This window comes from Sorghum bicolor, chromosome 4 (genome assembly GCF_000003195.3).
Source record: "Sorghum bicolor cultivar BTx623 chromosome 4, Sorghum_bicolor_NCBIv3, whole genome shotgun sequence".
Classification (NCBI taxonomy): Eukaryota; Viridiplantae; Streptophyta; class Magnoliopsida; order Poales; family Poaceae; genus Sorghum; species Sorghum bicolor.
In genome coordinates, this window is record NC_012873.2 from 3,417,950 (window position 1) to 3,443,726 (window position 25,777).

At 43.5% G+C, this 25,777-nt stretch overlaps 3 protein-coding genes and 1 long non-coding RNA gene across 5 annotated transcripts; 3 read left to right on the top strand and 1 right to left on the bottom strand.

Annotated features, from left to right (window-relative positions):
* LOC8074637 (putative homeobox-leucine zipper protein HOX26) lies at window positions 211-1,491 on the top strand. The gene is made up of 2 exons (XM_002451505.2): window positions 211-797; window positions 900-1,491. Exons 1-2 carry the CDS (start codon window positions 327-329, stop codon window positions 1,206-1,208), a joined length of 780 nt encoding a protein of 259 aa, XP_002451550.1. The 5' UTR covers window positions 211-326; the 3' UTR covers window positions 1,209-1,491.
* On the bottom strand, window positions 14,324-16,288 carry LOC8074638 (translation initiation factor IF-2). The gene is made up of 2 exons (XM_002453257.2): window positions 16,121-16,288; window positions 14,324-15,686 (listed from the first exon to the last, which is right to left on the bottom strand). Exons 1-2 carry the CDS (start codon window positions 16,148-16,150, stop codon window positions 14,646-14,648), a joined length of 1,071 nt encoding a protein of 356 aa, XP_002453302.1. The 5' UTR covers window positions 16,151-16,288; the 3' UTR covers window positions 14,324-14,645.
* LOC8069973 lies at window positions 18,379-21,144 on the top strand. Of its 2 annotated transcripts, XR_002452698.1 has the most exons (4): window positions 18,379-18,535; window positions 19,904-19,976; window positions 20,080-20,236; window positions 20,766-21,144. It is a non-coding gene; the product is annotated as an uncharacterized LOC8069973 (long non-coding RNA). The 2 variants fall into 2 exon arrangements; XR_002452699.1 differs by lacking the exon at window positions 20,080-20,236.
* On the top strand, window positions 22,121-25,546 carry LOC8074639 (apoptosis-inducing factor homolog B). The gene is made up of 4 exons (XM_002451507.2): window positions 22,121-22,300; window positions 23,203-23,459; window positions 23,553-24,004; window positions 25,015-25,546. Exons 1-4 carry the CDS (start codon window positions 22,191-22,193, stop codon window positions 25,270-25,272), a joined length of 1,077 nt encoding a protein of 358 aa, XP_002451552.1. The 5' UTR covers window positions 22,121-22,190; the 3' UTR covers window positions 25,273-25,546.

Genomic DNA, 25,777 nt, shown 5'->3' on the forward strand with positions numbered 1-25,777 from the left:
AGGTTGGTCCCTGAGTCCAACTCCAACCACGCATGCATATATATCAACGTGTACTAATTCCTGTCATTACCGGCATTCATTAGTAACCTAATTGCCCCTTCATTAACCCCCACACGAAACCGTACTACGACCTTGTCCTCTCCAATCCAATCCTCCATCAGGTCGGTTGTTGGTGCGGAATGGTGCAGTGGCGACCATGGCCGGCTGGTCGATCGCCCCTGCCACCTATATAAACGCACGCACCAGCAGCCTGCTGTGCACTCATCGCCCGCCACGCTGCCTTGCCTCTCTCGTCGTCGTCGAGTCATCGATCGATCGCCATCACCATGTCGAGCCTCACCACGGCCGGCAGCAGCATGGAGGAGCAGTACTACTCCGTGTCCGTGTCCGTGTCCATGTCCCCGGAGGAGGTCGGCACGCACCTGTCCCTGGGGATCGGCAGCGGCGGCGGCGGCGGAGAAGCTCGGAGCCTGCGGCTAGCGCCGCCGCCGCCGACGCGGACGGTGCAGCTGTTCGGCGAGGTTCTGTCGGTGCAGGACGATGATCGTGACGGTGACGAAGCGCAAGCACTTCATCACCACCAACGGGGCCGGCCGACGGCAGCAAGCAGGAAGAAGAAGAGAGACGCAGCCGCCGCAGGTGGTGGCACCGCCGCCGCTGCTGATAGTCATCAGAGCAAGAAGGCCAAGTCGACGTGCGGCGATGACGGCGGCGGCGGCAGGAAGAAGCTCCGGCTCACCGCCGCGCAGGCCACCATGCTCGAGGACAGCTTCCGCGCCCACAACATCCTCTCTCACGTATGCACATCCTCTTCATCTCTCTTTCCATGTCTGAATCTGATCATGTCTCGATTCAGTTCATCGACTAATATATAATCGATCGATCGATGGATCCATCAGGGGGAGAAGCAGGAGCTGTCGCGGCGTGTGGGGCTGAGCGCGCGGCAGGTGGAGGTGTGGTTCCAGAACCGGAGGGCCAGGACCAAGCTCAAGCAGACGGAGGTCGACTGCGACCTGCTCCGCCGCTGGTGCGACCGCCTCACCGACGACAACGCCCGCCTCAGGCGAGACCTCGCCGACCTCCGCCGGGCGGCGGCGTCCACGAGCCTCGGCGCCGGCGCCGCCGTCTGCGCCTCATGCGGAGGCGGCACCGACGACAAGCGGCAGCCCGCCGGCGCCGCCGCCGCCGGCGGCAACATGCTGGCGTAGTAGTAATAACGTTCAGTTGACTCACCATGTCACCTGACCTGAGGACCATTCGCCCATGGAAATCCAGAGGCCCAAATTTCCATTTTTCGTCTTCTTTATTTACCCCCCTTTAATTGATTTTCTGTGTACATATAAATTGGGGCAGCTAGGTACTAGTGACGGCCATGCTACGTCCAGTTGGTTATTAGATACATGCATATATAAGGGTAATTACTAGTTTACTACTGCAACACGAGCTTATTAACTCGTTCGAAAATACCATATACTTTTAGGAGAGGATTCAGCTGACCAATATACTTTTATCGATCATATATATTATATATACATGAGACCATCATTGATATTCTTCAAATTTGAGTCTGTGTTCATTCACTTTTAATTTAGTTTGGGCTTGATTCTTCATATTATTATTTCTTTCCAGGTGCTCTGTTCTTCATTTGTTTTGAATTGGATTGGACTACACATGCTTGCTTATGCATAGTGAATTTTCATTTTTTAAATAAATAAATAAAAACATCCATGCTTAGTGATCCTTTGAGGGATCGTATACAATTTCTGATGTGGAGAGAAGTGAGCATGAATTCTTTCTAACAATTACGAGCTGCTGAATGATCAGGTGCATATAATCATGACAGTAAAGCATACTCCTAGGATATAGTATGTCGTACTATGTTAGTATATATCTATTACTGCTATTGGTGGACTTCTCCTAGTATTTTTAAATAGTAATAAAACACTAGAGAATTTCACTAGAAGGCATTTAGTAAGAAAAATTTATACTACATTTTGAATACTAAAACATTAAAACATTAGGAGAAGTCTAAAATTCTAGTTGTGTAAAATAGCTAATATTGGAGCCAAATAAAACTATAGCAGGCTATAGTGGCTAAGTTCTACATAAACACGATTAGTTTTTCATTTTCCTCAAACAACTATAGTGGGCTATATATAGAGGCAGCTATAGAGCTTCTCGTCACGCAGATCTTTGCCTCCCGAACCTTCTCTTTGCATTGATCTTCATCTTCGGGACCTTATCAACGTGCAGATCTTCGTCTCCGAGACCTTCTCAACTGAGGCTTCACTTGGAAACACAACTTCTATTCACAAATGGGTATGCTCTCGTAGTCATACCAAAGGTCGTCGTGAAGCCTCCAAATCTTCTCTCATCAATGTCGTGCAAAAGACTTCACCCTCTAGATTGTCATATGTCCTCTAGTATGCTCCCGTAGCTCCTCTTGGTTGGCACGTGTGACTGAACTTGTAGTAATTGAGGTAGTCATAGTAGCAGAAGTAGATGTTTGGATCGAAGTTTTCAGTGAGCCCCTTGAGCCAAACTGGTTGAGGAATATGAAGTAGACTTCGGTGCCACAGGAGTTGGTGTTGCCCTTTGAGCTTAGTGTTGAAGGCAAGTCATCATAGGCGTTGATGTCGAAGGTGTCAACAAAGGCTCTCAAGCCATTGTAGTGGCTGAAGATGGTAGCATAGCCTCTCCTGTTGAAGTGTTAGCGAAGACGGGTAGTCGTAGTCACCAAAAATGTTGGTGGAGGCCCTCATGCCAACGTGTTGGCTGAGGTGAGTCGTTGTGGACACTGAAGATGCTGGCAAAAGCCATCATGCCGAAGATATTGACAAAGAAATCTCACTACTAGAAACTGGATATTTCGTGAGAGCGATGGTTTTTCATGAGAGTGAAAAATAAACTCTCATGAAAATAATTATTTTTATAAGAGTGATGAAAATCCCGCCGAAAACGTATTTTCATGAGAGTGCTCCACACACCATCATGAAAATCGGTTGTTTTCATGAGAGTATTTAAATACTCTCCTGAAAACTTTTTTAGTGAGAGTGATCATTTTTATAAGAGTCAAATTCCACCATTACGAAATGTGGGTTGCTATTTTTCAATAGAAAATAATTACTTTAAATACTAGAAATTGAAGAACATGAACCGAAGTTTTCTTCTTTTAATCTGCAATGAAATTTTGTAACTAGTCTTTCTCCCTTATGCTAACTCCATTCCTAAATGTTTCTAAAATCTTGCTCTATCAATTTGTTGTGTTTTTACAGCTACTATTTTTTGTCATCTTTGCATGTGACTTTGTTCTACCGATTCAAAATTTGGATTTCAAAAAATGGCAACTTCAAACAACATTTCGAAATAGTAAATGATTTCAGCTAAAAAAAGGCATGAACATGAAAGTTATACAACTCATCAAGATCTACAATTGTTATTTAGGTCATTTCGAAGTTATGTTGTTTTGCATTTCTTTTATGCAAAAGTGAATCACATTGCTGAAAATTAAATCTGAAAGGGGAGGATCGAGGCAGGACACAGGATGAGGTCATGAGCAGAACGGTGGACAAAATGCTTATGGATCAAGAACTTCACACCTACTGTTTCAAAAAAAAAAAAACCTTCACACCTGGTGCAAACCTAGTGTCTGGTGTTGGCAAAATATTTAATTTCCAAATTTTTTTGGTTTGGATACTGTAGCACTTTCGTTTGTTTGTGGTAAATATTGTCCAATTATAGACTAACTAGACTTAAAAGATTCATCTCGCGATTTACAGGCAACTGTGTAATTAGTTTTTGTTTTTAACTATATTTAATGCTTTATGTTTGTGCCGCAAATTCAATGTGACGGAGAATCTTGAAAAGTTTTTGGTTTTTTGGGTGAACTAAACAAGGCCTAATAGGATAGCCTTGTTAGTAGAATTATACGTTGTTTGGTGCTGGTATCCCGCCCCTGTTTGGAACGAAAAAAAATACAAAACGGAGGAATGGAGAAAACCACATGAATAGGAAAGAAATACATGTGGATAATAGAGGAATGAAAAAACACAGGAATTTTAGAGGATTTGGTATTTGGAACAAAAGAATATAAGCAGAACAGTATCTCCGTGAAAGCGAGCAACAGCAAGTCAAGATTAGTGTGCATGGGTCTTGGACTTCGTGAAGGAATCAAAACCAAGAGGTAGAAGTGGATTCTTTGGTCTTGTTTAGTTTAAAAATGTTTGCAATTTTTTTTAGATTTTCCGTCACATCGAATTTTACGGCACATGCATGGAGCATTAAATATATATTAAAAAATAACTAATTGTACAGTTTACCTGTAATTTACGAGACGAATCTTTGAAGCCTAGTTAGTCCATGATTGGACAATATTTATCAAATACAAATAAAAATGTTATAGTCAAAAAAAGTTAGAACTAAACAAGGCCTTTTTCCATCAAAATGTATATGCACAGGAATTTTTCCTTTGGAAAGGAACTTGTGAATTCTTTATTCCAAACACCGCACAGTGTTTAAAACTATAGGAATCTGGTGCCTTTAAAATTTATTTGAAAATCATGTAAACCAAACAGACCCTGGGTTCTGTAAAACTATTTGCTTTCAATATATGCAGAGAATTCTCCGTAAAAATGTGTATGTACTCCTACTATGTTGAAGCATGTTTCAGGTCTTGTTTAGTTTGTGCAAAGTTTTAGTTTTGATTACTATATCATTTTCGTTTGAATTTGACAAATATTATTCAATCATGGACTAACTAGGCTCAAAAGATTCGTCTCGCAAATTACAAACAAACTGTATAATTAGTTTTTGTTTCCGTCTATATTTAATGCTCCATGCATGTCATGTGACGGGGAATCTTGAAAACTTTTTGGTTTTTTTGAGAAACTTAGGCCCTGTTTAGTTCACCCAAAAACCAAAAACTTTTCAAGATTCTCCGTCATATCGAATCTTGTGAAACATGCATGAAGCATTAAATATAGATAAAACAAAACTAATTACATAGTTTGTCTATAAATCGCGAGATGAATCTTTTAAACTTAGTTAGTCTATAATTGAACAATATTTGCCAAATAAAAACAAAATGCTAAAGTATCCAAAACCAAAAATTTTTAGAAACTGAACAAACAAAGCCTCAGTCGTTCAGAGAAGACAGGAAACTATCTTTTCCCAATCTTGAGGTCTTGTTTGGAACACGAAAACGTAGAATTAACATAGAAATCCAACGAAATTCTGAACCGTGGCTTACAAATTCTAAGCATGATTCTGATGAACGTCGATACCACTAAATAAGTTTTGGTAAATAGTACTCAATCTATCCTAAATTACAAGATATTTAACTTTTCTCACACCAAATTTGATAATTCATCTAATTAAAAAATTTATACAAAATATCACTTCTTTTGTTGTGATTTGGTTTATTAATAAAATTTTTCAAGAATGACTTAAATTTAACTATGTTTATATATGTTTTTAAATAAAATAAATGGTCAAACTTGAGGTAAAAAAAAAATTAATCGTCTTACTAACTGAACTAACAATCACGCCTGGCGGCTGGCGCATACAGAGCAAGAGCGACAGAGATCCCCATGTCCTTTGCATGGATATCGGAACATGGCCAGCGATAGTGGGGTAAGATGCGAGGAGGAATCGGGAAAACACGATAGGCGATCACACACCGAAGAGTTCTTTACTCGTTATAGGGAGGACCATGCTGCCCATGGTGAAGATGAGAGGAAAAGTGTTGATGTTATTTTAGGCGATGAAGATGCTACCATGGAGGTCATTGATGGAGAACCTGATGATACAGCAGGAGGAACTGAGGACCTAAGTGGTTCTAAGCTGTCTAGTGATGAGGAAGAAGATGCAAGTTGTGTGGCAGTGGCAGGGAACCCTCCGTCTTGCCATGATGACTCTGTAGCCCCTATGCTTATATTTTCAGAAAGCCGCCACCGTGATGGTTCTATTTTCCAGCAGGACTCGAGTATATGGAAAAAAAAAACACTACCATATCGCAGACCGTAACGAGAGTAAGTGATTGGTATGTTTTTTTATCGATATTTTTCAGGTTATAAGATCAACTGGTATGATGTTACCATTGAAAATTATGAAAATATTCTTTAGCATATGGTATGATGTTATTTACCATTGGGAAAAGAGTCAATTTATAAGTGGACTTCTAGAAACAGAAGCAGAAGAACACAAATTTTGTTAAGGGTGCACCCTGTTTTAATAGTTGTTGGGGGTATAGCCGTTCAGTAAATCGAGAAATAGTTTAGAGGGTTATGAAATACTTTGGAGAGTAAAATGGATCTTTCTTTAGTTCATTATGAGGCGATTAGGTATTACTCTCTTGTTCTTTGGTTACCTAAAAGGAAACCTTTCTAAGGGAGCAAAAATTTCCAATAGGGCCATGGAATCCTCAAGTGGCATGTGTACTTATCGTACGGCAAGTACTTGTTTAGTAATTGATTTCCTATTTACAATATAACTTATATTCTTTCTTATTTTGAAAGCTCGTTTGGAGGCAATGATGTTATCAGATCCAGCGGATTGCATTAGCTGTGATGGAACTTGCATGGTGCACACAACTTCTCGCATGTTGCAATTTTTCTCTTTAAAGTTGGCTAAACTTTCTGTGGAGGGTGCCTCAGTTGAACTGTATGCATACAGAATCTAGACTCAAACCTTTCTAGAGAATCTAGATCCCTACCTCCCTGCCAAACGGGCCTTAAGTGTCATGCAACAGGTTAGACTTGAGCTGACGAGGAGTGAGCCAGCTGAGCATGCTAACCCAAGAGGCAATTCTTCACTTCAAGAGGCAAACTTGATACCAAAGCTTCCATATACATGGAGCTTCTTACGTCCTAGTCCTACCCTTATCTCCTTTTGTTCCTGCAGGTGTAACCTGGCCATCTGGGTGTTATGAATCGTCCGGAACAAAATGACGATGGAAAAGAAATTAACTAACAAGCCAACGGAAGTTAGTCTTCTGCATAGCATTTCTTTTATGCAGAAATGAATCCCATTGCTGAAAACCTGAAAGGGGAGGATCGGACAGGACACAGGATGAACAGAGCGGCGGACAAGAAGCTAACTGAATAAAGAACCTTCACCCCCAAATGCTAGCCTACTATCTGACGTTCGCGAAAATCTAGTGAAACTTGTACGTTCTTCGGTGCTGGTATCCCAGCCAACTTGGTTCTGTAAAACTATTTGCTTTCATTACAAGCAGATTCTCCTTATAACAGAGTATGTACTCCTAAAAAAAAAAGCGAAATTCGTTCTGTACAATGTTGATGCATGCTTCATGATTCAGAGGAAATAAAAGGAAACTATCCTTTCCCAATCTTGAGGCCTTGTTTGGAACGCAAGAATTTCATTGGAGAAACGTGCAACTTCCTCAGAAATCCCACGAAATTCCGGCGTTCCAAACCGTGGCTTACAAATTCGTCAGTTCAGTTTAGTTGATCAGGAACTGATCTCTGACGAACGCCGATATCAGAGGTACCATGGAACAAGAACAACTACTAGTTACCACGTCGGACATCAGTAAAAATAGCAACTGATTATATACTACTATAGTCCTACTCCTCCCTAGATCACTGGCCACGAAGTTCTCCACTGCTCCATTTCTTCTCGCGCCGCCAACCAATCCGCCATGGAATGACGCAGCAGTGCGCAGACAGAGCAAGAGCGACAGAGATCCTCACATGCCCTTAGCTGCAGAGTGCAAAAGCACGGGCGATCTTGTCATCGGTTGTGCAATGGGTTGGAGCCGGTGGGCACGACCCTCTTGTCGTCGTCGCCGCCGCCGCCGCCGGGCATCCCCGCGCAGGCGGCGCCAGCTCTGTTCCACTGCTTCTTGCAGGCGTCGAAGGCGGCGACACGCGCGCGGCCGCGAACGCTGGCCCCCCAGCGGCGGGCCGCGGGCATTGGCGCGCCGCCGCCGTGGACGGTGGCCAGGAGCACGACGAGCGCAACGAGGCACGCGGCGGCGAGGGGCGCCCACCGTCGCCTCCTCATGGCGGACGCGCGCCGAGCGGGGTAGAGGTGGACGTGTGTAGGCTATTGGGCGGAGACGAGGGGGAGACTAGTGGAGCGTTGTCACAGTGGCGCAGACTGCATTGCAGAGTCACAGTGCTGCCAAGTGTGGCGTCGAAGCAGGAGAAGGGTGAGTGAAGCAAGAAGTTATGGACGACGAAGAAGGAAGATACAACAATGCTGCACAGCCTGCAGCTAGCAGGCTTGCAGCTAGTTTATATATATAATAACATATACTGCTGTAACTTGTTGATTCCTTATGCAAAAAAAAAAAATGATTTTCTCTTTGTGAATTGTCGAATTGTCATGGTGAACGCATTGTTGGCTTAAATTTAATATTATTTTCTGTCACGACTTATCAGCCGTTTATAGTTATAGAATTTAGAATTAATGTATCTCTTAAAAGGTTCACTGAAATAGTATCTGGTTCAGAGTGTGATGAATCTGGGCCTTGTTTAGATGCGAAATCTTTTTGGATTTCGCTACCCTAGCATTTTCGTTTATTTGTGGCAAATATTGTCCAATCATAGACTAACTAGGGTCAAAAGATTCGTCTCACGATTTACAGGCAAACTGTGTAATTAGTTTTTTGTTTTCGTTTATATTTAGTGCTTCATGCATTTGCCGCAAGATTCGATGTGACGGGGTATCTTGAAATTTTTTTGGATTTTTGTGGAAACTAAACAAGGCCCTAATGGCCCTCTTAGGCCTTGTTTAGTTCCGAAAAAATTTCGGATTTCGCTACTGTAGTACTTTCGTTTTTATTTGATAAATATTGTCCAATCATGAACTAACTAGGATCAAAAGATTCATCTCGTGATTTACAGACAAACTGTGTAATTAGTTTTTGTTTTCGTTTATATTTAATGCTTCATGCATGTGCCGCAAGATTCGATGTGATGGGAAATCTTGAAAACTTTTTGGATTTTGAGGTGAACTAAACAAATTCATCTCGCGATTTACAGGCAAACTGTGTAATTAGTTTTTGTTTTCGTCTAAATTTAGTACCCCATGCATGTGCCGTAAAATTCGATGTGACGAGGAATCTTGAAATTTTTTGCAAACTAAACAAGGCCTAAAGAAACACCAAGAAAGCTGACAACATTGTTAAAATACACATAGAAGTTCAAGCCGTCTAAAAAGTTATGGCTAAAATTATTGCGGAATGATTTATTATGAGAGAAAAACACTGTTGACTGTTAGAAAAAAAATACGACTGAATTAGGGCCATCTTCAAGAAACACCGGGGCCTTGTTTAGTTCCAAAAAATTTTGGAAAATCGACACTGTAGCATTTTCGTTTGTATTTGACAAATATTGTCCAATCATTGAATAACTAGGCTCAAAAAATTCGTCTTGTCAATTCCGATCAAACTGTGCAACTAGTTTTTATTTTCGTCTACATTTAATACTTAATGCATACGTTTAAAGATTCGATGTGTCGAAGAATCTAAAAAATTTTGCAAAATTTTTTGGAAACTGAACAAGGCCCAAGAAAGCTCACAACATTGTTAGAATACACAGGGAAGTTAATTTCAAAATCCTGCAGAATTCATTTCAAAATCCTGTAGAATTCATTTATGGCGCGCTGCATTTTCCCCACTACCGAACTCTGTATGTGTGGTGTCCGAGGCATTGATAAAAAGGAAGCAGCAGAGGACAGGGGAGGGTCAAAGGAGGTATAGTACCCCCCAAGTCCTCCTAGGACACACGCTGATGAAAAAAGGCTGCAGCAGAGCGCCCCCCATTCCTCTGCCACCAAACCACATTGATGAGCCATGAATCCCTCTGTTGGAGCAGAGAACATTGAGAGGACTAGGAAGGAGGAGGCCTTGATGAAGAAAGGCTGTAGTGCACCATTTGGGCCAATGTATGAGATGGCAAGGGCATTTGAGTTCACTGGTATTCTGCATGCCATTCCTTCCTCAATGCTCATCAGTCATCATGTAGGCCTTGTTTAGTTCTCCAAAAATTTTGCAAAATTTTTCAGATTCCCCGTCATATTGAATCTTTAAACGTATGCATGAAGTATTAAATATAGATAAAAATAAAAACTAATTGCACAGTTTGGTCGAAATTGACGAGACGAATCTTTTGAGCCTAGTTATTCCATAATTGGACAATATTTGTCAAATAGAAACGAAACTACTACTATTCTTATTTTGCAAAAAATTTTGGAAGTAAACAAGGCATACGTAGATGACAGGAATAGGATAGCCATACATGCTATGCTTGTGCCCATTCTCATGCCCACTGTGATTGTAGTCTCTCTCTCTCTCTCTCTGTACACATTATTAGTACTTTTCTGTTTGGCGACAATCTTGTACTGGTACACTGACCCTAATGAGGCTCTTTGGTTAGAATACAATACAATATGTTAATCATCCATTGGTTTTCCCTTGTAAACTGGAAGAAAATAGATGGTGTTCATTGCTCTACAATGGGCTGTTCCTGAGAAGACCCCTACTAGCTACAGGGGACAGGGCTATCCTCTCTCGGTTCCGTCACGTTGCCACCACTGTTGCTGCCATCACCGGCTTGTCTGTTGGCACGTCGTACATGCTCAGTTATGCTTCCAGGCCGCTCAATGTACTCTAGTCCTAGAGGAGAGCTACAACCATCACACTGGCGGGCCACAGCCACTACTGTCTACTGTACTCCTCAGGGGCAGCAATAGGTCCACATGACAGCAACAGATTGACAGAGATTTGCTGCTCAATGATCCTGTCAATCCAAAAGGTCCAGAACTGGATTGTGTAGTTTAGGCCTTGTTTAGTTCGCAAAAATTTTCAAGATTCCCCGTCACATCGAATCTTTAGTCGCATGCATGGAGCATTAAATATAGACGAAAATAAAAACTAATTGCACAGATTAACTGTAATTTGTGAGATGAATGTTTTGAGCCTAGTTACTTCGTAATTGGACAATGTTTATCAAATAAAAACGAAATGCTACAGTACCCAAAAACGAAAATTTTTACGAACTAAACAAGGCCTTAGCCAACTTTGGCACATCTGTTTGGAGAGTTGGCTAACATTGTCATTATCCGAGTCCTGATTGGCTGCCCTGGGAAAGTATTAGAAGATCGAGAAATTCACACGGGTATAACTCCAAAAACAAATCAGTTGATCCGAATTAAATGAAACATCAAAACTAAAGCATTGTTTAATTCACCCAAAAACCAAAAACTTTTCAAAATTTTCCGTCACATCGAATTTTACGGCATATGTATAGAGCATTAAATATAAATAAAAACAAAAACTAATTGCACAGTAAATTATGAGATGAATTTTTTAAGCCTAGTTACTCCATTACTGGACAATGTTTGTCAAATAAAAACGAAATTGCTACAATATAAAAATCCAAAAACTTTTTGAATATAAACGATCGGCCTTGTTTAGTTCACCCTAAAAACCAAAAAGTTTTCAAGATTTTTCATCACATCGAATCTTGCGGTACATGCATAAATATAGACAAAAATAAAAAACACATCTAAACAAGCCTAAGGCGTGTTTAGTTTCTCAATGAAAAAAAATTTCGCGACACTGTAACACTTTTGTTTGTTTGCGATAATTATTGTCCAACCGTGGACTAACTAGGCTCAAAAGATTCGTCTCGTCAATTCCGACCAAACTGTGTAATTAGTTTTTATTTTCGTCTATATTTAATACTTTATACATACGTCTAAAGATTTGATGTGATGGAAAATCTTGAAAAATTTTCGGTTTTAGGTAGAAGTAAACAAGGCCTAAACATAACGGGCTACTGTGGACGCCTGTGGCAGTTTGGCATCCAATGATGAGCAAGGAAACTGACGGGGCTCGCATGCGTCGTCCTTCCCTTGTGCTGACGGGTTCGTTGCGTAGCCCTTGTCCGGTTGCGATGAACTCCGGAGGGTGACGGGTCGGTCAGCCAAGACGCAAAGCCTGGGGAAACTGTCTCCAAAGTACTACTACTGCGTGCTGTTTGAGAGAGATGGCATGTACTGTACTGTAGTGCTCCATATCTGTATTGTATAGGATCACTAGTCTACACATGCTCTGAGATCTTTTGATTGAACGCTTCCCCAGCGTACCACGGCTATACCAAACCGAGTACTGTTCTACCAAATCTTAGACGTTTGCTTTAACGCATTGTTTAGATCTATAATTTTTTTAAATTTGGATACTCCACCACTTTCGTTTATATTTAGTAATTATTAGTTAATTATGAACTAACTATGTTCGAAGATTTATCTCGTAAATTACAGGCAAAAGTGTATAATTAGTTATTTTTTTAATCTATATTTAATGTTTTATACATATGCCGTAAAATTCGTTGTGACAGATAATTTTGAAAAAGTTTTTAGTTTTTAGGTGCAACTAAACAAGGTCTAAATATAGGAAGTACTACACTGCACGTATATCCAGTACTATACTGCACGTATATCCAGTACTGTACAAGGCAGCACAGCACCTACTATATACACTCCAACAACTGCATCCACAGAATACAGATGCATATCAGCATATATACCATCAGCAATCAGCATCCAACAAGGAGAACTGGAGAAATGATGAGCAGAATAGAATTCCAAGGTGCTGCATGCCATTGGGTGTTCCATGACCATATGCATCACTACCAAAATGGTGGAGTTCTCCTAGTGTTTTTAGTTAGTAATAAAACACTACTACTAGTCAAGCACTAGGGAATCCTCACTAGGAGTCATTTACTAGGAAAAGTTTTTACTAAATTTTAAATGCTAAAACACTAGAAGAATCCCATATTACTGGGAGAAATTGAAAAATCTGGTTGTCCATGTTGCCTCTCGCTCATCAGTGCTCTAATGAACCCTGTGACCATCTCCAGCTCCTTGGTCCGTAGTCCATACATTACACTGCATGTATGTACTATGATGGTACAGTATACAGTAGTAGCAGCATGAAGCACTGCGTCAGCATGACTTGCACAGTACTAGCTACACTATGAAGGAGCACATCAACATGAAGGAGCACAGTACTAGCTAAACTATGAAGGAGCAGCATCAGCGTGTCTCCGCCAGGCCGGCGGCCGCATGTTTGGACAAGCGTTCCAGAGTTCCGAGAGAGAGGGAGCCATTGACCACAAATAGCCCTCGTTTAAATCAAAAAGCTTTTAGATTTTAATACGACAGCACTTTCATTTATATTTAATAATTATTTTTTTCTCCATAGATTAATTATACTTAAAAGATTTATCTCACAAATTATATGTAAACGATACAATTAGTTATTTTTTATTTATATTTAATGTTTGATGCATGTCGCAATATTTTATGTGATGAGAATCTTAAAAAGTTTTTGAATTTTGTGGGGCCTTGTTTGTTCGCGAAAATTTTATTTTGAAAAATTAGTCTATGATTGGACAATATTTACCACACACAAACGAAAGTGCTACAGTAGTGAAATTCAAAAAATTTTCACATCTAAACAAGGCCCTCGGCTTATGATTTTCTGAATACACAATCATGCAATCAGCTGAATCAGTCACTAGATCAAATATGATAGGCAGAGTTTAGACAAATCAAAATATTTTGTGTTATTTATTGACTAGAATACATCAATAAGGGCACATACACTCCTGCTGGACCCCTGGCTCCGCCCCCTGCCAACATACATAACCAGTATATGTTTACTTTGTTGGGGTTTTTTTTGGACTTTCAATAGCTTAAAAGCAAGAAAAGATCGAACCTGTGAAAGAATGTATTCGGAATGAATATATTCAATGGAGCGTTCCCTTATCGAAATGAGATTAATCTATGCAGGTAACCTTTCCCTTCTCCAGATGAGGTTGATATGTGCAAGTAGAACTGTGTTTCTCTCCTCTGGATGAGGTAGAACTATTTGTTTGTTTCCTATATGTGTTTCTTTTCTTGGGATGCCTCCTATATATATTTATGTTATCCGAGATCCAGAGAGAGTATGATATATGATTATTTGTCCATCCTTCTCTCTTGTTACCATTCATGGTGGTAAGAGGTTAGTGAGAGGAGAAGCTCTTGTTAAGAGGGTAATGAGAATATGATTCTTTGTGAATCCTGGTGGTCTCTTGTTACCATTCATGGTAGCAAGAGGTTAGTGAGAGGAAAAGCTCTTGTTAAGAGGGTAGTGTGAGAGAAAAAGCATAGACGCATGAAGCGCTCTCTCGTACGCACAACCAAACTAGCTAGGTGCATGCATCGCCGATGCAATAGTATGTTGGTTCAAACGTTCCGAATCTCATCACAATGAACAAATTCTACCAAATTAAAACACTCATGTATCTAGGGAGGAATAAAACCGATGAATTATATAATTATATAAGAAGAATTTCTGCAGAAGGCAACATCGGTCTCCCCCCATTTTCCCTCCTCCTGTGTAGATGGAGAACGCCATGACGCTATATACATGGTTTGCCACGAATTAACCGGAGTTAATTAGTAGTAAATAGGGATTAATTAGCGCCGTGCATGCATGCGGCGACGGGCTGGCCAGGATTTTATAATAGTAATTAATAATTAAGGCGAAGATCGACACGAAGCGTGGTGGAGGATCGATATGATGCATGCGGACGTCGCCGTCGCGGTGGCTAGCTTGCATGGTGGTTTTAGGCCGACTTCCGGAACTGGTGCAGCGGCTTGCCGGCGGCGACGACGGCGGCGTCCTTCTTGGTGTCCATGACGGTCTCGAAGGCGCCGACGAGCGCCTTGACCCTGCTGCACTGGCGCTTCTCCAGCAGCTTGGTGCGCGCCTCCTCAATGACGTCGTTGCTCCGCACCACCTCCCGGCGACGCGGCTGCTCCGACTCCGGCCGCGCCTCCATCGCCGTCTTCACCCGGCTGCCCTGGAACCTCCGCATCGCCTCCTTCTTCTCGTCCGCCTCGTGCTTCTTGATCGCCTCCTTCACCACCGTCACGAACTTGTCCGCCACCACGTCGTCCTCGGCTGCAGCGGCGGCGACGACGACGACGACGGGCTCCGGCACCGGTTCCGGTGCAGGCGCCGCTCCTTTCTTGGGGGTCTCCACCTCCTCGTCTTCCGTGGTTGCGGCGGCGGCGGTCTCCTTCCATTCAGAAACGACCGGCGCAGGCGGCGGCGAGTCCTCGCGTATGATCTTCTCAGGCACGATCTCGTGGTGGTAATCGTCGTGGCGCTGCTGCTGCTGCTGCGGCTCATCCTTCACGCTGCCCACGGCGCAGCCGCGAGCACCGTTGCCGCAGGCGACCTCGGCACATGCAGGCGGCAGCCCCGCCGCCGCGTCGGAGACCTTGCAGCTGCTGGAGGCGAGCACCGAGGCCCGTTCCTCGGCGAGGTCCTTGACCGTCCTGACGCGGCCGCGCGACCTGCTGCGTCGGAACGCGCGGGCGGCGCGCTGCATGAGGCGCCTGGGCGACCACAGCGACGCGTAGTACGCGGCGGCGGCCGCCGCCGCCGTCGGCTTGGGCTTGCCCTGCTGCTGCTGCTGCTGCTTGTCGTTGGGCGGGGACGACAGCATGCGGCCGAACGACGAGCACGACGACAGCCCGGGCGTGTTGGGCACGGTCACCGGCTGGTGCGCCGGGTTGGAGCTGAACGGCGACGGCGGGTCGGCGAGCTCGCTGGCGCTCCGCGGCAGGGACCGCGACGGCGCCATGGCCTGCTTTGGGGGCTGCAAACAAATTGTATAATGATGATTTATAAGAGATCCGTGCTGTCGTTGGAGAATTCATTATATACGGTTGCAATAACCTATAAGAGATATATGTAGCAAATCAAGACTTCATCTCATAACTTTTGACTTAGTTTCCAAGATACTATTTTCCTTCATAATATCTCTGGCTCTATACATCTACATATCTATATCTATATATATATATAAACTTATATATATCTAGTTTATATTATATATAATATAATAACAATATTAAAGATAAATGAAAATTCTTCTATGTATCTTTTTAGTTCTGATGACGATGATGCCCTCGTGCCATTATGAATCAAAATTATATATAATAATAACATAAACAAACATATAGTATAGAGAGAATTAATAAAAAAAAATCTTTTTTTAACCATGATGAATGGCGAAGTACATATACGTACCTCCAGCTTGACCTTGGTATTGACCTTCATGGTGGAGATCGAGGTGAAGAAGACGAGGATCAGAGGGCCATCTGAAGCCCTCGCAGACGGCCCAGGCTTGGCGGCGGCGCGGCGGAGGACGGTGGACGGGCGGCGGCGGCCAGCCCAGGCCAGGCGTGCAGGGAGGGGGAGGACGAGTCCTGGAACTCCCAACGGTCCGGTTTAAGAGAGGCCCGGGTGCCCCACGTGGCAGCGTCCCCAGCCGCTCTTCTACACCTACGGCTCCGAGGGTAGTTAGCGGCGGTTATTTCGGTTACCCGCTGGCTTTAGGCTATCTTTGACCATGTGACCATGCACGTCACTGTTGATTCCTTCAAAAAATTTTACATCAAAAAACAAAAAAAGGAAAATGTAAAAGATACAGGGCTACATGATCGCTAGTTGCCTGTATTTTAGTAGTTACCAGTTTTTGGATTTTTACTAGGCCTTGTTTAGTTCGCAAAAATTTTTCTAAGACTTTCTGTCACATCGAATCTTTGGTCGCATGCATGAAGCATTAAATATAGACGAAAATAAAAACTAATTGCACAGTTTATCTGTAATTTGTGAGATGAATCTTGTGAGCCTAATTACTCCATGATTGGACAATGTTTGTCAAATAAAAACGAAAGTGCTACAGTAGCCAAAAACCAAAATTTTTACGAGCTAAACAAGGCCGACTCTTGTAGTTGCCAGTATTTTGTTAGTGTCTTTCGTACTTGCTAGTTTTTTATTTTGTAATCAGTAGTGTGACTCAGCGCTAGTAATTTTTTTAGTACTTGTCGCTATTTTTTTCACAACATCTGGTCGCAAAAAGAATACTGATTAGGGACCATAATAAAAAAAAATTAGGGTTACAACACCTATACTGATTAGGGGAAGTGGCAGAGATGTTGATTTGAGGGGGCGTAGTATGGATACTGATTAAGGTTGCAGGGATGTTTGGATTAATTTGTGGCAAGAAATTAAAATTGTCTGGAATTGACAGGTGCGCTATTTCCCTTCTTCAAAATCCATCAAATAAAAAATAACTCAACTCAAGCTTGTTTTTTAATGCTAGAAAAACACTAAATGCAATGAATGTAGCTACAATACTGTTAACAACACAATTCGGTTCGACCTCAAAATGTTGACAGCGCAATTAGATTGGATCCTCTCGGCTCTCGCAGTCACACTCACAACGGCGAGCAAACTATTAAATAATAAGCACCCTAGCTTGTAGATTGAATTGGTACAACCAAAAAACTGTGAACATGATTGGTTTTCAAGAGTCTTGAACATTATTGGTGATTTAGATAGTACGTAGTCTGCAGTTAAATGTACAGGGCTAACTTTGAAAACTTAAGGTCAGTTGTTCATATTAAGTCATTTAATTAGATTTAGATATGAGATGAGTTGTGGAAACATGCCTGAATCAGAGATATGATAAAGAGCAGGAAGTCCTGCAGCAGAAGATTAATCAGAAGTTCAGAACTATAGTAAAAATCACACTCCTAGAGATCGAATGACTATATAGGCACGCTTAAAAAAGCAATCAGCTTTCAAACTGTACATACTAAACCAAAGTGACCATATCCTGCAGGGTCCTACTCATATTTTTATCAATTATATCAACTTACCTGAACTGATATCACGTCTATAAGCCAATAGAGAATGTCGATCAGATCACCTGTCAATGATACAACACGTGGTGGCTCATTTTACGTCATTAGTATACGTATTTAAAATAATTTTCTTTCAGGTTAATTTTCTTTCAGGTTGAGATAACACATTCAGGTTTAGCAAAAGCCAAATATACAGACGTCATACTATTTACTGTATCGAGGAAGAAAAATTGCACAAAAGATCATTTGATGATTTAACACTCACATATATAAAAACGGGTTCCAATTAAGGCATTACGTAGCAAGTATAGAAGCACCCATGCATGATTGCACAAAACATGGACAAACACACGCCACTAATTCATCTGCACTGCTGACCGCTTGTCGGAATTTTGAAGCAGGCATCTGTTGATGGAGATCAGAAGAACTAAATTAGGCCTCGTTCGTTTCGGCCGGAATGGCCCGTTTCGCTGCTCAATCCGTGTGGATTGCCACCGGCCCGTTTTGAAACCAGATCCGCCTCAACTTGTCGTTCGGTTTGGGCTGGCCCAGGAAAGAAATCTGGCCTGGTTTGGCCATTCCACCCCTTTCCACGTCTGGAACAAAGCCCGACCTCCTACCCTCCGGAACGGAGTCAGGCCTGAGACGGCGCAGTCGAGCACCACGAGCAGTCGAGACCCCGCAGCTGCAGGCCGTAGTGGAGGCGACGGCGGCGACGGCGGGGCGGTGCGAGACGACGGCGACGCGACCGACTCCAACCCTACGTCCTTCCCCTTCTTCGTCCTTCTCGCCGGTGATCCCTCGCTCTCCCCTTCGTCCTCGTCTTCTCTCCCTCCTCTAGGGTTCTTGGATCTTGGGCATGGTGGTTGCGATTGATCGCTGGGCGACGACGCGCGCGTCGGCGACTCTTGGTGCGTTCGCGCTGAGGTCGAGCACCCGCAGGCTCCACAGGCGGGCCAGCTCCTTCGGCGCGGCACCGCGAAGTGCGTTCCGGTAGTTGTGGTACACGGGGTCGAATGCCGACTCCACCACGAACGCGCCGTCGTGGAAGTAGACGAGCACGGGGAGCCTCCTCCCGCCTCCGCCTCCGCCACTGGCGGCCACGGGGCGACGGCTCGGCCGGTACAGCCGCACCGCGAGGCCCGTCCTGTGGTCCACGACGACGTCCCTGGAGGCCACCCCGGTGCGCGAGTCCATGGACGCCGGGACGAACGTCGTGCCCATTAACCGCTGCACGCGGCCGCTCTTGTACTGGATTAGGAACGGCGAGAAGTCGAACTTCACCTCCATGTTTGGGTCCGTCGCCCTGCTGCGGAATGCCGACGACGCTGCTGCTTCCACCACCGCTGCTCCTCCCCTCGTCGCCGCCTCCCCTGCTCTGAGCAACAACGCGCAGAGGCAGAGCCCAGCGGTGACGAGCAGGACAGGGGAAGCAGCCATGGCCTCCGAACAACAACATATATACTGGTCCTCCGGATCGGATTTGTTTATCTTTCCCTCTGTTTCTTTATTCAGAGAGATCCAATTTCTGTTCTAATAACTAAGAGAGGAGCGGATGTGGCCTTGCTGTGTCAAATTCTTGAGATCGAGAGCATTAGTTGGGGCATCACCATTCAGGCATTCACCAATCACACCGCTAGTAGTAGTTTAACTCTCAAAACTGTTACCAGTCGTAGCAGTGTTTCAGCTTGACAGCATCTTCCTAATCCGTGTGGTCAGTGAAAAGTGAGATGCCTTTTCCCAATTTCCCTGGCCAATGAGCTTATCAGCCTGCTTACGTACAGCATATAATAGTGTGTGGTTACCTCTGACTGCACTACTATGTAGCAGCATGTTTATTTACCATTGGCGTGTTTTTGTTAGGAGTGTACAGTACCTACTTGCAGTTTGCATGCATCAGCACAACATGTTACAACAACTTGGCTTAAGAATGTTTTACTGTTCTATACTCCTATGTGATTGTAATATTATCAGCAATTTCAGCGTTGGTTTCTTGTAGAGAAGTGTGGCGTAGCTCCCTGCAGCGTCGCTTCAATTATCAGCTATTTCAACTTGGCTTAGCACGTCGCTTCAATTATCAGCTATTTCAGCGTTGGTTTCTTGTTATTTGGCTCAGAATAAACTCTTATTTGACTCAAAAATTGTTTCTTGTCATTTGTAGATCTCTCCTCCACCATTTAGAGTTGGGGAAGGTGAACCTCCGCCTTCTTGGGATCCAGTACCAACTCCAGAAGGTACTCCTTAATATTTATCTTCTATACGACATTGTCAAAATATTTAGCTTTTATATAACATGGTTAATAATATTTAGCTTTTTTATAAAATTATATGCTTCAGTTCTACAATGAGTCTATCACTGCGAGATCGCATTAGAAAGAGGAGGGAGGAGGAAGATGATGACATGATGCTATTTATTTTCCCTGCCTTATATCTTATGAGTTCTGTTAGAGGGGGAGAAAGGAGGAAACGCCATACTTCGGAAGAAACAGGCGAGGTTAAAGTTCGTAGACTCCTCGAGGGACATGTCAAGAACTGTCAAGTTGCATTTAGGATGGAACCATACATCTTTAGAGATTTGGCAACTTACCTTAGAAGGAAAAGGCTTGTTGTTGAAACTAGGATCACTATGGAGGAGAAATTGGGTTTCTTCTATACATGTTGTCACAAATTAAGGACAGTACTACTTTCTAGCCCTGTTCAACCCTTAGAGATGAGAATATTTTGATAGTTGAGTTGCTAGTAAGAGGATTTGGACTATAGAGATGTATTTCTAGTCAGGGATATGTTTGTTGTTAGCCAATTATGCTGTCCTTCCATAGTAAGATCGAAAGCTGAGATATGCTCCTGTCATAAATAAAGACTTCACTTGTGCTAAGACCAATACTTGTTCTTATATTTAGCTAAAAATAGTCGGTCAGCAGCACAAGTAAATGGATGAGTTTTACTAAATTACTACTCTATTTGCAAAACATCTGTCCTATAAGTCATTTGGTCAATTAAGTTAATACATTTGGTTTCTGCAGGCACATGGCTTTGACAGTTCTTAAAAGATATTGCTGGGAGCTTGTTGTTTTGCTTCATACGATTAAGTGGAGTATTGGAAGGCTAGATTACGTTCTTTTTTGATTTTTGCATTTAATGGAGTTTTGATCTGGTTGATGTTGCCTTTGGGTATTTTTGTAATTTATATTTTGGATCTAGGAAGCATTTCAAGTTTAAACATGATATTAGCACTTTGAGTCTGAGTGACCGTAGACATTTTTTGGAAAAAGATGAGTGGTCATGCACATGTGTGCGCCTTTGAGCCGGTGATCACGCCGTGCAAGTAGCCAGGAAAAATTTTGCTTTTACCATCTTGACAGTTTGCAAATGTAAGGCTAAAGTCAGCTGAGATTTTGACAAGGTTTTCATCAATTGTCCTTGAATGGAAGTCAATTCTAAAAAAAAATTATCAATTATTGTTTTTTATGATCATAACTTTGTTAGTGCAGAAATTGTTATTAAGAGTCAGATGTTAGTTTTGAATATTAAAGTCATATTGTGCTTATCTATTGAACATGTTATGAATCTTGGCTGGCTGTTTCACTGTATCCCAGTTTTCAATCCTGGCCGGTTGAACCGAACAGTGCATTTGAAACAGCCGGTTTAATTCCTAGAGAGAAAACGGAGGAAGCATCGGGTTCTAGTGACTGACCAGGATCCACTCGATCCTGGCCTGGATGAGATACTGGTCTGACACCAATACGGTGGTGCCGAACGAGGCCTTAAGAAGAGAAGAGATAATTAAGGACTGAGCAAACCTAGCTTGCAGCAGGCAGTTCCTCAGAGGAGCCGACGGCCGATGTAGGTAGCATAGCACCGGGTTGTGAATGAGCTAGCTGCATCAGCTCCTTCCTCGCGTCCGGCCAGAAGCGGCGACGTGGTCGTCGAGGCCGCGTGTGCCCACGTCGTCCTCCCTCGCGTCCACACCGGCCGGCCAGCAGCGGCGACGTGCCTCGGCGTGCGTGGCCTGGTCGTCGACGGCGCGTGCAGAGCAATGCTGCGTGGACGAGATCGCAGTGGAGGCCATGCGACCATGCACGTTACGGTTGATTTCTTCTATTTTGTTTACATAAAAAAGAACCAAAAAAAAGAAAATGTAAAAGATACTGGGAAAGGTATCAGGGATCAAAAATCGAATCCACGTGATTGCATACGTGATTTTTTTGTTTAGTTAATTTATAGTTTATTTATTATAAATAATTAATTATAGTTTCTTGCGTGTAGTCGTTTAGGAGAACTAAGAGATGCGTTGACACTCAAACGGAAGGTGATAAAGGTTGGCGCCATGGCGCTCCACCGTCGTCGAGTACTCAGCGGCGGTCCGCGAGCTTCGTTAATAACGCCGCGTGAGCTGGTGTTGTCAGCTGGGTGGGGCGCGAGGGGGGAGAGCGTGTCCGGCTCCGGCGATGGCGGGGGCGGGGAAGAAGGCGAGGGTGGTGGTGGTTGGCGGCGGCGCCGGCGGCTCCTTCCTCGCCAAGAACATGCAGGGCCACGCCGACGTCGTCCTCGTCGACCCGTAAGCTCCTCTTCCTTTTCGTCGTCGCCCGCTCCGCTCTTGCGCCGGCCACCCGTTCGCGGAAATCCCGAGCCGACTGGCTGCTTGCTTGCTTTCTTGACTGGACTCTTGGGCTCTTGGCCACCTCGACGACGGCGAGCTGCTGGGTTGTGGCGCCGCATGAGGAGCAGCGGCGGCGAGGCTCGTGGACGCCGCCGCCAGGCGGAGGTCTCGCCGGCGGTGAGCCGGAGCTTCTTGCTGCCGCCGCCGTCATCGCCGCACGTCGTCTTGGCCTTCGATCTTGCTCTGAGTGTGGACGATGAACGGCTGGAGCCTGGAGCCTGAAGCCTGAAAGCTGGAGCCGTCGACGCGTCTCGCCTTCGCTCGTCTGAATGGTTGTGGTGAATGCGAGCGCTAGGTGCGGAGGCGGCTGCCGGCCCGGCAGGATGGTTGTGGTGTGTTGGCCTCTTCTGCTGCCTGGGGCCTGGGCTAGCTGTGGGAAGGACTATCTCTGGCTGGACGTCAGGGATTTCCATAGGCTGCTGAAGACCTGCTTCTTGGAATTTTGGGCTGCGCCCTAGTCTTTGTATTGGGATCACCGACCGCCGGTACCAAATCCTTGCGGCTCTAGAGATCTGGCCGGATCTAGTGAATCTGGGGGAAAGAAAATGGGGATGGTTTGAGTTTTCTTGTCTAAATTCGATACGAACTTCAAGTTCTGAATCTAATTAGCTGCTAGCTGCTATAAGAAGCACTTTGGAATTTCTGAAAATTATCTATCTATTCTGTGCTGGTGATAACTTAGCTTATACTAATCTGATGTAGTGATGTTGAATCGAATGTAATGGAACATCACCTGGTTCACACTTGATCATAATTAGAAGGTTCCTTCATACGTACATGCTATCCCTTTCTGATGACAGGAAAGAGTACAAGGAGATCCCCTGCGCTGAGCTGCGGTCGATGGTGGAACCATCTTTTGCTGAGAGATCATTAATCTACCACAAAGATTACCTAAAAGACGCAACCATCGTGACATCTTCTGCGGTCAATATCACTGAAGACGCTGTCTTGACGGCTGATGGCCAGTCTCTTCCATATGATTATCTTGTCATAGCGACTGGCCATGCTTTCACTACTCCTGTGAGCAGAGCTGAGAGGCTAAAAGAATTCCAGAGAGGTAACTGCAGTAAAACCACATACTGAAAACAGTCATGCTTTTTGTGGCCTTCCCTGTCACACTTATGCTTTGCTTTTTATATGCTTGTTACAGATAATGCCAAGATAGAGTCATCAGAATCTGTGCTGATAATTGGGGGTGGTCCAACTGGTGTTGAACTAGCTGCAGAGATTGCGGTAGACTACCCAGGGAAGAAGGTGACCCTTGTCCATAGAGGACCGCGTCTACTTGAGTTCATGGGAGAAAAGGCTTCAAAGAAGTGCCTCGATTGGCTGACTTCTAAGAAAGTAGAAGTGCTTCTTCAGCAATCGGTTAACTTGGGCACATTATCAGACACAGAGAAGGTGTACAAGACATCAGGCGGAGAAACAATAACAGCTGATTGCCACTTTGTGTGCATTACAAGGCCACTGAGTTCATCGTGGCTACATGATACCATCCTAAAGGAATCTTTGGATAGCAAAGGGAGAGTAATGGTGGAGAAGGATTTAAGAGTGAAAGGTTATAATAACATTTTCGCAGTTGGTGATATCACAGATATTCCTGTAAGTTTTCACTTCCAACTTGTGATTTTCCTTCTGTTTTTTTACTGTTACTTTTTTCAGGTTGGTTTCTAGCTCCTTGTCCCAACCATGATGACTTAAATTTGTAGAGAATATCAACCACTTGACCTAAACTGAAGTACTGCCCAAATTTGTGCAGACTGAACTGTTAATGGGTGCATGTCTATGTAGGCTGATTACTCTCAGTTTTCCCAGCAGAACAAATTGAAAATTTGCACACAGTAACTATTGGCTCACCTAAATGAGATTCTACCAAAACTTTGCAAAGAATGAGTATTCTCCATCAGTGCGTGTCTTTGTATACAGATATATAGGCTTCAATTGTTTTGCAGATGACACACTTCATTTATGGTTACTCCTAAAACCTTCCGCCATTTTGTCATTGTCCCATTCACACCCACCGTTGTACTGAATCATCATGACACATTGACAGTCACATGACTTCAGTTAAGGGGAGACCACTGATATTTGAAAATAGTCTCCTAGTTGCACCCATGCCCTTTCGTCATCTTGGCAGTTAGATAATAATCTAAATGATTAATCTGCAGTATCCTAATTCTTGGCAGTTGGATGATAATGACAGTTCTCACTATCGAACTATTAAAGGTGTTCCTTTTTCCTTCATTATGATGCTCTGGATAAAGACTTGTCTGTCTAGTGGATACTGATTACTATCATTACAATTCATGTTTCTTTTTTTTTGTGTTGAGGTAAATGATGGGGGGGATCAAAGCGAATCCCAACCTGCTTTCATTCCCCAGATTCCGGCTAAGCCGGTGGGTGGATGGGGCAAAGCCCCAAAAGTACAAATAGGATTACAGCAAGCAAGAAATGGATAGATTACATATCGAAGATGTTTCTTAATTTCTTATACTGTCTATGGAGCACCCTTGGTTGAAAAAAAAAGGATCCTCATAATCTTTAATGTTGGAACTAGCAACGCTATCGCAAAAACACTGAAGTTGTTGGCACTAATATCCATCAATGTTCAGGAAATCAAACAAGCGTACATCGCCCACAAGCACGCCCTGGTTGTGGCAAAGAACCTGAAGTTACTGATCAATGGTTTGCCCAACAGCAAACTGACAACTTACAACCCCGGTTACCCGATAGCACTCGTCTGTCTTGGAAGGAAGGAAGGACTGCTTCAGTTTCCCTTGCTGACGCTCTGCGGGTGGTTGCCGGGCAAGATCAAATCCGGAGATGTTTTCGTCGGCAAGACGAGGAAGGAGATGGGCCTCAATGGTTGACTCCGGTCCGTGGGAGCTTGAAAATTCTTCTGCCCTGGTTTCCAGACGATGGCTTCCTTCAAACAAAGCTATGTCTTGCTCATATGGTCATATGCCTCTGTATTTGATACGAATATTTTCTGACCGTATCCGACATCGAATTTGTTTAGAGAAGTTTAGATCTGTCCATATACGACTCCGAATATTCAACATCCGATGATGTATCCGTATCTGAATTCTCAAATCACATATTTATGATGTCGATATTCATTTATATCCTATTCGACATATTTAATATTGTCCGTATTCAAATTCAAATCTGAATATAAATATGAAAATAAATGTAATACTGTATCCATCTGTTTTCATCCCTAGGGTGTAGATGCTTGGAAAGGTGACGAGCAGAGTGTATGTTACGTACATGTATACATGAATCTTTTTCGTTCAATAAAATGCTGTGTTTATAGTCAATATATAAACGCATTTTGTTTGCTGGCAACTAAACAATGGATCATCTTTGCTTGCT